Source organism: Seriola dumerili, unplaced genomic scaffold (genome assembly GCF_002260705.1).
Source record: "Seriola dumerili isolate Sdu_G_001 unplaced genomic scaffold, Sdu_1.0 BDQW01000024.1, whole genome shotgun sequence".
Lineage (NCBI taxonomy): Eukaryota > Metazoa > Chordata > Actinopteri > Carangiformes > Carangidae > Seriola > Seriola dumerili.
Genome location: NW_019174279.1, coordinates 1,676,941 through 1,689,935, shown reverse-complemented (window position 1 = coordinate 1,689,935; position 12,995 = coordinate 1,676,941). Strand labels below are relative to the sequence as shown.

Genomic DNA, 12,995 nt, shown 5'->3' with positions numbered 1-12,995 from the left:
TCTGGCTGGATAAAATATGTAAATCAGCCGGGAGGAAAAACACTGGCAATGACAGCATTACGTGAAATCACAATCCATGATGTCTGCCAGACGTGGGAAGGCAGGAGGATACTGTACACAGCACAGCACATCAATCACTTCTTTGATCCCACCTCTTACAGGATACCATGGCAAAGACTGCTCCTCATCTGTGAACCAATGTGTGTCGAATCCTTGCGACCCTGAGGGGACTCTCCTCTGTGAAGAGCTGGCAAATACTTATAGATGTGTGTGTCAACATGGCTACACTGGGCCACACTGCAAAACACCTATAAACCACTGTGTCGATGGCCTGTGTCAGCACAGTTCAGTGTGTGTGGATCTATCAAGAGGGTTCAAGTGTGATTGTTTACCAGGTAGGTTCACCATCCAGCGGGGGCTTGTTTCCAATGACGGCAATTCCTCAAATGAATCATGTACGTAGCAGACATTCTCCCAGTTTGATGCTTTCACTTGTTCAGCTTCCTTCTCTGTGGGAGTCTAATCTCTTTGGCCTTAAGCAACAACACGTAACAGCCATATGAAATGTGTAAGTCAGTACTTCAGTTTGTGAGCCGACTTCAAAGCAGTGATGATGCTTGGAATGTCTGTTTGCTCACTTAGGATCTAGGAGTCCTCTGTTGGCATTTCATCAAAGAAATGATTTATTATCAAAGGAATATACTGTTGTTACATAGCGTTTTACTCCGACTATATGACAGGAAGTACCTGATCTAATATTTGAGAGGTAATAATTAGATGCATCACTAAATAAGGAAATTAACTTTAGTAACTGTACCTTTAATTACAGTAAGTCACAGGTTATTACTATATACTTAGTGTGCAGGTTATTACCTGCCTTAATGTACCTTTTTGTAGTTTTTTTTTTTATTTTATTTTTTTACTTACTATAAAAAAAAATGAGAAAATCATTTAATTTATTACATTATTTCATGGTATAAATAGCTCACATTTTTTATTCATAATTACCTACCAAGTTCCTGTGAAGTTCCAAGTGAACAGCATGTAAGACGTTAAGTGTTGGCTGGCTGTCATGGCTAATATAAAATGTGGCATAACCCTCGAAGGTAAATAAATGTTGAAATGAACAGAGAAAAGACCAGTTATAATAAAAAAGCCTCCAATTTCAGTAACTGAGTTGAGAATTGAAAAAATTTGTAATTTTACTGAAGACAAACATAAACTCAATTACAATTAAAATAAGTCTCATTTGCAGCATTGTAATATATTTAGGTTTTATGTTTAAGTAATCCTGAATGCAATCCTAACTTGCATTTTGCATTCAGGATTTCTTGTACATGTATTGTCTTCTTGAAGCTTAGCAAACACGTTGCGCACATTTCCTCCTTCCAAAAGGGGCAAAATCAATTTTTTTGAATGCTTTTAATACATTGTTTACATCCATGTTTGCTAGCTAGCAGCCTTCTTCTTCTCTGCCTTTGTAGGTATACTGCTATGTTTGTTTGTACATCACCGCTATCACCTGCTCAACAGTGAGAAAATGTCAGCAGAAACACGTATCGGGTCGCCCTCGTGCTCCAGTCATTACTTTAATTACATTTGATAAATCATGTGGTATCACGTCTGAATAACTTCATGTGTTTAGAGAGGTTGTCCGTGTATGTTTTGTCAAGTTTTAAAAGCAACAATCCAATTTTGGTCATTAATTAATAATACAGTAATTGTACATTTTATTAGATAGTTAGAAGGAAAGACCAGAGATCTTCACCAGGCAGAGGTATAAACAGGTAGCTGTTCTCTCTCCGCAGGTTTCACAGGCCAGTTTTGTGAGATGAACATTGACGATTGTGATGAACAGCCGTGTGGAGTCCTGAGTATTTGTAAAGACACTGTGAATGGCTACAGCTGCTTCTGTGCGCCTGGATTTATTGGTAAGTGAAACCTATTTGGTGTTGTTCTTTGTCAGTTAAAGTGACATTTTATTCACAGAGGCAATATGTCACAATGTTGTGCGGCTTTAATACTTTCTCAGGAACTAACTGTGAGATTGAAGTGAATGAATGTCTCAGCCAGCCCTGCCAGAATGGAGGCTCCTGCGTTGATGAGCTCAACTCATTCAGCTGCCAGTGTCCTCCTGGAGTCGCAGGTATTTTATATGCACCTTACCGCGGCTGTGTTTGTTTGCACAGCATTGCTCAAACAGACTGCTGTATGATGAATGATGAGTGGTCGGCAAGTTCAGTCCAACTCTTCATACCCAATGTCCTCTAAGTGACAGGTCTGAAATTTAGAACAAAAACCAGATTTTGCTGTTGCTGCTACCTGATGCGCAGGCAGACTGAGCATACAAATAATCTAAGAAACATGAAAATGAATCCATATAAATAATATACATTTAGAGAAAATATATACATAAATACAGGATATATCAATAGTTTTCACAAATACTAATACTTAAAGGTCACGTTGAGAGCCATTTTCAAAAAAAGCATGAATTAATTTGAAAACTTATAATGTAATATAAATGATACTTTTTCAGTCTTTCATCCAGAAATTGCACATTCGGTTATCATAACAACAGTGGTGGTAATTAAAATGCAATATTTCCATGTGTCATTTAATTTCGTAAATTAATAGTCTTGCTGCCACAAATACATTTTTCTTAGAGAGATAATTCCACCACAATGCCAACAAGATATATGGATACGCTTTTGAGTGTGTTGAATTCTGCTCCCTCTGAGCAGCCTGAACTTTCAGGGTGTAATCATGTGTTCATGCAGGCTTTTAATCCTTAAGGTCATATGATGTTCATATAGAACATCTGACCATCCATCTGTTATAAATGTATCTCCCTGTGCTCCATGAATGTTCAGCCAAGCTGTGTTCAGCTATTACTGGCTTGAAATGCGTCTTCCAGAGTCTGCTTGGTGTTCATCATTTTCCATTTCCATGCCAATCAACTGCTGCACGTAAAATATGGTATAAAGCAAACAAATGTGATGTGGAACTCTGTGGAAATATATAGGGATTGAAGTTGAGAGTTGAACTTTTAATAATGTACCTACTCGTACATTTATTAAACCCTGATGAGTTTGATTTGGAACATGGCTCTGGTCAGATTTCAGGAAAAGCAAAGGGTAAGCGCTCTTTCCCCTTAAATGAACTGTGGAAATCACATTAAAGTACATTTACCTTTTCATGCTTGGGGCAGCATCTAACTAGTTTCACTCACTGTACCTAATGTTTTATAGTCATAGCTCTTGTTCTACTTCTCCTTTAACTACAGGTGGTACTGTAAATGTGTTGGAGGAGTGGAAAGGTATACTGGACCCTGGCTGTCTGTTTTAGCATCGATGGGAATAATCAGTTTTTGATCACATTCTATTCAACCTTAATTCTCATCAATAATGGACACTTTTTATTAAGGAAAAGTTACGGAGGACTCACAGAAATCCTATCAGGATAATATTTTTTACGTGAAGAGGAAACGGCTGTGTCTGCTCAAAGTATGTGGCAGGTGATGTTTTTAATTGTGAAGGCATGTTAGATTAAACATGGATGTTGTTCGTCTTCTATAAATACTGTAAATCATTACCACAAAATGATAAGCATAGGCATTCAGTTGATCTTAGGCATGACATTTTGGTCATTAGTTTTTCCTTTTTCATGATCAAAAGGGGATGAGCAAAACTTTTTTCATATTCTGAGACAGGTGATTTTATTTTTGTCATGCGCAATAGAAAATGAAACTTTTTCTTTTTTTTATTCACTCATCCCTTTTTGATCATGAAAAAGAAAAACACCTTATGTTTCAATTAAATTTTATTAATGAAAATCAAATAACCTCATTTAAAGCCCGTTTCAGAAAGAAAAATCGACCAAAAGATGGATGGACTGTTTAACAGCCCATCAATCAAGTAGCTGAAATAGTATAAAAAAAAAAAACCCACCAAAGTCATAAGTGAAACAGTAAAATGTTTGCATATGTTTTCTGACCTTTTATTTTTATGACATCTCATCAATGATCAACAATAGTGACTTGTTTTTTTATTTCTTTTTTAAAATTTATGAAGTGAGGTACATGAGGTTTATTTTTTCGAGACTATTTTCTGATGTTTGGTGCAATTTTTAGGAAAGATTTTGCCAGTTTTACTTTTGGTTGATCTTAGTTGTTCTAATGAGTATAGTGTAAATGTAGGCTTTATATGTACTTTATATGTAGGGCAGGGTTTATCCCTGTGGGAGCTTGAATATTGCCATCATACAGTATTTCTTGGCAATTAAGAGGCACATAAAAGTGTGGATTACAAATAAAGGTCACAAAGGCAGAATAAGTAACCCTCAGGGGACCGTGAATATCCAGTCCAGCCGTTTAATCTTAACATCTTGTGTGCAAAGTTGTCCTACTTGCCAAAACAAAACCAAAACAAAACCAAAACAGACTGACCAACCAACTGAACAGTCAAATTATTTCATTAATTCTTGTTCCTATTATGGGAGAAGAGATAATACAGTGTAGAGGAAGTCGTCCTAAGAGGACCTTAACTCATGCTAAACTTCAGACCACAGTCAAGCCACATGGGAGGCGATTAGGTTATAAAACAAGCTCTATCCTTTATAGTGTGAGAGGAGCAGCACAAACAGTACACTGTAATTATATGGAACGTTGCTATAATTCAAAGACCTCTTCTCACTTTGGCATTTCACACTGTTGCAGCCTCCTCCAAAGCTTTACAGAGACTGCAAATGTGTGAAATAGTCCAAAAAAAAATCTATCTTGCAGATTAGTTTCTATACAGCTCATCTGCTTTGTAGTTTCAGAGAGAACAAATAAGGAAGGCAACACAAAAAGAATAATCTATATTCTATATCACATTATTTAGAAATAAATACATATCAACCACATAGAGTATTCTGTTTGGACAGAAAGATGACAGTGTCATTATCTTGCTTTTCCAGAGGAACAGTGCAGTTGTGTTGCTGTTAAAACTTTGACATCTGGACTTAAAGTCCCTGTTTATTGAATATTCAAAACAAAATATCAGTGTCAAATTAATTTTGCCTGTGTTGCAAAATGCGCATGTGAAATATCTGTTTGACTTAATTTTTGTGACAACTGTCTAAAACACTGGAGCCAACGGATTCAGGGTGTCACCAGTGATCACATTTCACATTCTACATGAAAGGGCTTGAAGTCAAATGCAACATATATTTTGCTAAGTTGAGTGAAAGTTGAAAACTGAGCATGAGTCATAAAATGTTACAAATTAAAGCTAAAGTATGACACTATTTTCTTTTTCTTTTTCTTTTTTTTTTTTTTGAGCATTTGTGACCACTGACTCTTTTTATTGTCATGTCTTTAAAGGGAATTATTGTGAAGTCAGCACAGATGAGTGCACATCCTCTCCCTGTCTGCACAATGCCACATGTGTTGACCTTGCTCATGGCTATGGATGTGTCTGTGCGCCCGGCTTTACAGGTTTGTATGAATGAAATGTACGCTACATTTATAGCTTACAATGAATGTGAAGCCCATGTGGGTGACATCTCTCACATATTGGAATGTTTGGAAATATTCAGGACCTAGTTTTGTATTGCATTCCAATGCAATTCTATCCACGTGCATTTCTAATACGTTGTATACCAAGCATGGTACCAATAATGAGCCAGCACTTCTCAAGAGGTTTAACAAATAATGAACTTATGAGTGTGAGGATTATTTAGTAGTGCTTTTAGCTAAAGCCTAACATGCATGCTAGCACGCTCCTAATGTTAACCTGTGATTTGTATGATATTTACCATGGTCACCATTTTAGATTAGCGTTTCAGCATGCTAGCAGAAGCCCGGTAAGATAATTAACCACACCACAGTATCTACTGTATGCAGCTGCTCATGTGTGATTTTTATTTTGTGACAAAAAAATGGAGATCAACTGACTCTTTGTCACCAATTAAAACAACACATTCAGATGATTACATTTTTATTCAAAATGTAGGTATTTCCAGTAACAACAGGTACATTTTGAAGTAAAATCAGTAGCCATCAGCATCTCCTTGAAATAGTGTGGAGACGGCAGAGCGGTTTAATACTTTCACGCATTTTGAAGTCTTGCAGAATAATTATTCTCCCACATGTGGTGCTGTGATGCCAGCTGTTTCAAGTACAAAGATGAATAATTACTCTAAGTTAAAACAAAGATAATGCATTTCCACCCATAAAAGTCAAACATAGTAACAGATTTGAACTGTTTCCTAATAGACGCTAATAATTCCCACAGAGCTTGGTTCACAGTGCATTACAAACAGTATTGCTGACTGCAGTGCTGAAGCTTATGATCACAAAGGAGCTGGTTTCCCAACTCCTGTTTATATATGAAAGGTTGTGGTTGCTCTACAGTGATGTGAACAAGCCTGTAGTGTGGACAACAGCACAAGGTGGCATCTGTAAGACAGAAAAGCTTTGCTTCTATCCTGATTTACAGCACAGCACCACCTTACAGCACCTACAGGACACATTGATTAGTTTTTAACTGCCAAACATACAAGTCAGTGACCTTTCGATATAACATATTTATCAATCTGTGTTCTTTTCTGTCAAAGGTACAAAGTGTGAACTTGACATTGATGAGTGTGCTTCATCTCCCTGCAAGAATGGAGCCACTTGCATTGACCAGCCTGGTAATTACTTCTGCCTATGTGTGGCTCCATTTAAAGGTAATGAGCACTGAGGGAATGGGGACAAAAAGCAAAGTTAATTAACTTCACATACTATTATTTTCACCTGTCTGAACTCACTTCACATGTCTGAACAAAATGAGTACATCTTCATTTGCTACCTGTAGTTAAATAAAGAAAACTTGAGTAATTAGTGAGATGTAAATTGTGGTAGGTGCTTCTGCCACACAATTGACAACTTCCATCGTTTAGTCAGGGGAAAGAGCTATTGTCACTGTACGGCGCTATCAGTGCATATCAATGGAACAAAAAAGGTGATTTCACCAACAGTGAAAAAGATTCACACTCACTTTTATTTTTAAAATTTAACAATAGAGGATCAGATGGTTAAAAGCTAAGATTTAATGGATGATCACTGTTTTCAGCCAAAACATGGATCTACTTTTTATAATGATCATTGGTAGTTAATCAAAGTTAAAATGTTAAATTTTTATCACTTGCCACAAATATGTCTATTTAATTAACTATGCTTATGTGTCTGCATGTGTATATATATCTATATATATATAAATAATTCTTGTAAAAATAAATTGGTAGGTTATAGAATAGGAATTTTCCACTTGAATGTATTAAATTTGGATATAATTAATTTAGATTTAGGATGATGCTGGTACTGTTCTACCTGCACCTGCATAAACATCTAATTAAGGGTAAAACTTTTTTAATTATATTTGTAAATAACCAAATTATTATTTATAATAATAGTATATTATCTATATCTGTAGTATATAGTTTCATATAAGAGTTGTAACTCAAACTGCGTTGTAATAAAAAATGAAATATTACAATAAAAGCAATGGCAAATAGAAGGACAATGGCATTAGAAAACAAAAAGACAGTAGATGATAAGATATGATAATAAAAATCAAAACAGAAACTTGTAGGAATAGTACGATATGTAAAAATTGATTAAAACTAAATTAAATAAACAGGTTTGTTGTGATATTAGCACAGCTTGTTTATGTCGCATATAGCTAAATATTGCAATTCACAACAAAACACAAGCTGTTTGTCATTAGTAGAGATCTACTGTTAACTGTGCATGTTGTAGAGACTCTACCACAAAGTCTAAGGAATTATCTGCAGATAAAATCCTAGTAGTGGGATTTCACGAGAGTACAAAGGGCTCCATCATTAATAAATGCGACAAAAAAACAAAAAACATTTGTCCAGCCAGACTCTTCCCAGACACATTCGTCCTAACAAACCGAGCACCCAGTCGAGATGGACCTTGGTCACAACCCAAGGACCACTCTACAGACAGATCTAATGAGCTCATTGGCTGTGAGATCTTTCTGGAAGGACAACAGTCAGGGTAGCACTTCACAAATGTAGGCTTTACAACAGCGTGTCTGGGAGGAAATGGCTCTAGAAAAAGGCGCATGGAATTTACAAAAAGGTATTTCAAAGGCATACTGACAGCCCAAGGAGGAAGATTCAGAGCTCCGACGAAAATAAAAATGGAAGTCTTCAGCTGTAATTCAAAGGGCTGTAGAAAATACAGAAGAAATGAGGCATAGTCAATTACCCATGAAGGACTATTTCTTCTGTAAGGTGGCTTCATGATATGGTAGCTTTACATTGTCAAAGATGGAGGACTGTAAATAAACCAAATACAAGTAAGCTCAGAGAGCGAAATCTATGTCCATGACAAATTCTGTTTTATTTTTCTAATATTAAAGCAAGTATGTAAATTATATGCATGAATATATGCATAGTAACCATATATTTTTGGCCATACAGTAAAAAAAAAATAACTTAACAGCCGCAAGAAAAAAAAAAACCCAAAAAAACATAAATCCTGCTCGGCTCAAATCACTTTGTAGATGAGGATTTCCACTGCTGTGTCAAATCTACATCTTACAGAAGCAGGAGCATTGGTTTGTGCCAGTTTGTTTTTAGAGCCAATCAGCACCTCATCCATCTTCCTCGTTAAATCTCACACATTTGAGAGGCAAAGTGTCTGACGCAAATATGAATTTCTGGTCTCCTTTAATTTAATACACAAGCTTGCTACCACTCTCCAAATTGGTAAATGTACATTGTTGCTCAGTATATCCAAATGTGGCCACAAAACAAGGGACTTGGCAGTGGAGACTTTGCTGCATTACAGTCCTGGAGTTGGTGAGAGCTCCACAAGCGGCTTCAACAGCTTTAGAGTGGGCTGTTGATTCTCAGTGAGATTGGCAGGTCAGGCAACCCATTCACACACACACTACGGAGAGTCATTTGCTTCAGTGTTTATATCAAAATGTACCATCATGGAGCTTGAATATCCACCGTCCTTGTTATACAATGACCAGTAAGTATTTGGAAAGTGCCGTGTGCTTGACAATAATATTGTTGCCACCACTTTACCAAGGAGAGGAGCTATTGCCCGTTCATGGTGTAGCTCCACTGTCATTGAAAGACTGTATACTTACTGTATGACTGGAAAAGTGTCATTGTAAAAGTACCACATTTTAATATTTCCACCAAATTTCTGTGTAGTAAGCTGACTTAACTTACTAAACTTTCTGAACTTGTCAGATTCTTAAGTAACTCCGGCTGCAACAACCTGCTGGCTCAGCCAAAAGCCATAATGTGCCAGACATGCAGAACCCACTTGGATCTAGCAAGTCCTCTAAAAATAATAAGCAGCTGATTTCACTCTCCTCTGATCATTTTTGCAGTAAGATTGTCCTGTTTATTTTTTCTCGCCATTTTTCTTCATGTGACTGTTTCACAGAAATTATCAGAGGTAGGACACATAACCATTTTTGCTTGTTCTGCAACATTCACCATTTTCTGTTCAGTCATTTAATGTGTGTTACCTGTTCGAATTGACGGTCTGCACTTGCTTTTTTAAGGCGGTTTGTATTTATGCATGCTTTCTTTCTTTCTTTTTCTTGCTTTCTTTCTTTCTTTCCCTCTGTTTGTATTTTATAACTTTCTTATTTGTGCTCGAGAGGAGTGATCGTCTTTAACAGATGTTTGCTTCATGCGTGACCTGAACATAATGATGTCTGGGATTTTAATTTGTCTGTACAGTTTTAGCAGTTTGCGAAAACAAAGCTGACACAAAAATCTTAACAGCTCAAATGGTAATTTTCAGCAAGCGCATTAGCAATGAAACTGACTGTTAGACAGCCACAGGTGTGCTTTTAAATTAGCACAGAACACGACTGCCAATCAGAACTAAAGACAGAGACTATTCATTTGGAAATTGTTTTGTCACAAGCACAAAATGATATTGTTATATTTTAGATACTGTAATAACATCAGACATTTCATTTCTAATGAGCCACTGAAATGCATGAAATAAAAACAGCAGTTATTAGTTTTGACTGTCCAAAAATGCATCTAAAACTCTTTGACTGTGTTTGTGTGAGGTGCATAAAGAGAGAATACTTCTAAAAATGACAGTATTTTAAATTCAGCAAATTTAGAAAGTGAGTGGATCAGCTTCTACTGTAACACTCGTCAGACTTTCTGTGTGGCTGTTTGTCCCTCTGTTCAGTGAGTAAGCTTAACGTAGCATGTCATTTACCACTAAGACGGGTTCAAGGAAATGTGCAATATGGGTTTAATCTTTAATATACCCAGGTCTACAGTCCCATTGTATTTCTACACAGATTCTTGTCTGCTGTAAGGTCTTCCTATGTGTGTTTTTTTTGCTTCACTCCAGGTCATAATTGTGAGTTCCTACCCTGCGAGGCCAGTAATCCCTGTGAGAACGGTGCAGTGTGTGTGGAGGAGTTGGATCAGGACCATTTCCCTTTAGGTTTCCGCTGTCACTGTCGCCGGGGCTTCACTGGCCCCCGCTGTGAAATCAATGTGGATGAGTGCGGCTCTAGCCCCTGTCTTCACGGCTTCTGCTATGATGGTATGAAACAACCTATCATGCCAACATGCTTAATAGCACACACTCAATATGGAAGCAAAGCTCCATACACACTCACACACATGCAGTGAATATGTCAAATTTCGTCTTGCTCACTTACAGTCTGACAGGCAGTTTTCAATTGGGTCACCGTTGCAGCTGATAAGGGTGTTATGAGAGTGGAGTTATTTCATCTGATGTGAGGATCTAGGACATTACCTGCTGGAGCAGGCTTGATTAGTTTCTTAACACAACTGTAAAATGGAATCAATTAAGCATCAATGTTGTGTTGTAATTTGAATAATGGATGATAAATGACAAAATTAATATAATCAAAGCTCAAGGCAGAATATTGTTTCTTTTTTTTTTTTCCCTGTGGCTATCCGATAAGATTTCACCTCTGTGTGTTCTATCTTTGGCATGACTTATTAAAAAACTCGTTGATCAAAATATTAGTCTCAAATTCGAGGATTCCCTATCACCAGTTGGTCAGTGATTGTAATTTATTTAACTTAACTATTTTTTTTACATTTAATATAAAGGAGAAAAACCAGAAACTGCACAAATTAAAGTGATACTGTCAAAACAAATACATGTGGAAACTGTGCACCAGTTGCACAGAGTCAAAGTAGATTATTCAGTGGAAAAATATTTGTCCTGCAGTGTTAACTTTCAGCCTTCACGGCATTTCTGAAATCCTGCCAATGTTGTTTCATCCGGCTTATGCCGGAACAAAACAGTGATGGCAGTGGATCACTATGTAAGAGTATCCTATCCTTCACTGTGCTACAGTAGACCTCGGCCAGCTGTCTTGACTAATCTTGAGTGCAGCCAGTTCGCCTTAGGTTAGTGAGGCAGGCCTCTAGGACCTATTGGCCGGTGCTCAGCAGCAGCCAGCCAGCCACCAGGGAGAGCACTGCATAGCCACAGTGGCTGAGATGAGTAATGCTGCTGCCACCCAGGACCTAAAGCATTTAATGAGAGTAATAGCAGCTACACGCACCAAGACAGAGTGACAGCATAGATTACGTGGTAAATCTTTGGGATAATGAAGAATCCTGGGACCCTGACTGGGGAAGTAATAAATTCGCTCCTGTAAGAACTGCAATTACCTCTGTCACTGGCTGCCTGTACACCAGTGTTGTGTTGGAGAAACAGAGTGATGCATCCCTCTTTAACATCATTAATAATTAAAGAGAGGAAGGAATGCATTATTAGACGTGGGAGATTCTTACTTCTGATGGAAGAAATTGGCACATTTGTAACATCTGAATAAGGAATGGCCCCGAAATGGGCTCTCTCCTCTGCTGCACTCCCCCCCCCCCCCCCCCCCCCCGCTCAGTGTGTTGCAAGTGTGTTGAGAGTGTGGAAACAAATGACAGACTGCGGACGAGAAAAGTGGTGGGAGAGAAGAGGACTCAATAGCCATTGCAGACAGGTTCATTTAAAGATGGTTAGTGTGTCAGACTCTGTCAGACTGATGGGAGGGAGGTGGTACCGGTCACGTAGATTTAGCAAGAGCAGCTTTGGCTGACACACTGGAAGACTTTTATTTTAATTGCATTATTCCTTAAAAAAAAAAAAAAAATGTAAATCGCAGCGCCTGATTATGCTTTATTTACCTGTGTAGGGGTGTAGCACCTACTGATAGCTGAGCGAATTCATTTATGATGCAAGGTGCTGTAACTGTCCCACTGCTCTTCTTTCAGTTGTAGATGGCTTTTACTGCCTTTGCAGTCCGGGTTATGCCGGGCTGAGATGTGAGCAAGACATCGATGACTGCGTGAACAGTTTGTGCAGTCCCAATTCTGTTTGTAAGGACCTCCATCTGGTGAGTGGACATTTTTGTTTTGGCAGTATAACAGAGTGATATAATGGCCTCTGAAAGGCTTGAAAATGGTCCAGTGCCCTGTAAATCGCTACATTTGGTAACTCATTGAAACACCCTTGAGTTTTTATAAAATATTGACAGACCTCAATCACATATGGTGCTGCCTATTACGTTTGATGACTGTCATGCAGATAGCGTTTAAAAGCATTTCTGTTGTAGTAAAATAAAGACAACGGTGCAATAACATGAATAGTGGTGGATCATTAAAAAGAATAAAATAAAGCCTATATGGCTCTGGGAGGACAGGTGGACGACAATCAGGTGTATATATTGTAGGCAAATCTGGCCGTGTTATTGGGGAAGTTTCAGGTGTCTGGGTGAACTAAGATACAAATAGTAAAATGTCTAATGTCTAGACCTCATTATTGTGTCTCCTAATTGACAAATTGTGCCAATCATGTCATTTACACCTTGTGGGCTGAGCTTCTAAGGAGCCAAAATGACCCAAAGAGTAGTGAAGAATACTTATAAACAAAAACACAGGTATCTGCAGTGGGCATGTTAAAT

At 37.7% G+C, this 12,995-nt stretch overlaps 1 protein-coding gene across 1 annotated transcript in view; it reads left to right on the top strand.

Moving 5' to 3' along the window:
- eys (eyes shut homolog (Drosophila)) overlaps nucleotides 1-12,995 on the top strand; it is a 158,397-nt gene that overhangs the window by 34,346 nt on the left and 111,056 nt on the right. Inside the window, exons 12-18 of the mRNA XM_022762293.1 lie at nucleotides 162-395; nucleotides 1,809-1,931; nucleotides 2,033-2,146; nucleotides 5,366-5,479; nucleotides 6,601-6,714; nucleotides 10,403-10,600; nucleotides 12,307-12,428. Coding sequence (XP_022618014.1) covers nucleotides 162-395; nucleotides 1,809-1,931; nucleotides 2,033-2,146; nucleotides 5,366-5,479; nucleotides 6,601-6,714; nucleotides 10,403-10,600; nucleotides 12,307-12,428 — 1,019 coding nt within the window. The remainder of the gene's footprint in view (nucleotides 1-161; nucleotides 396-1,808; nucleotides 1,932-2,032; nucleotides 2,147-5,365; nucleotides 5,480-6,600; nucleotides 6,715-10,402; nucleotides 10,601-12,306; nucleotides 12,429-12,995) is intronic.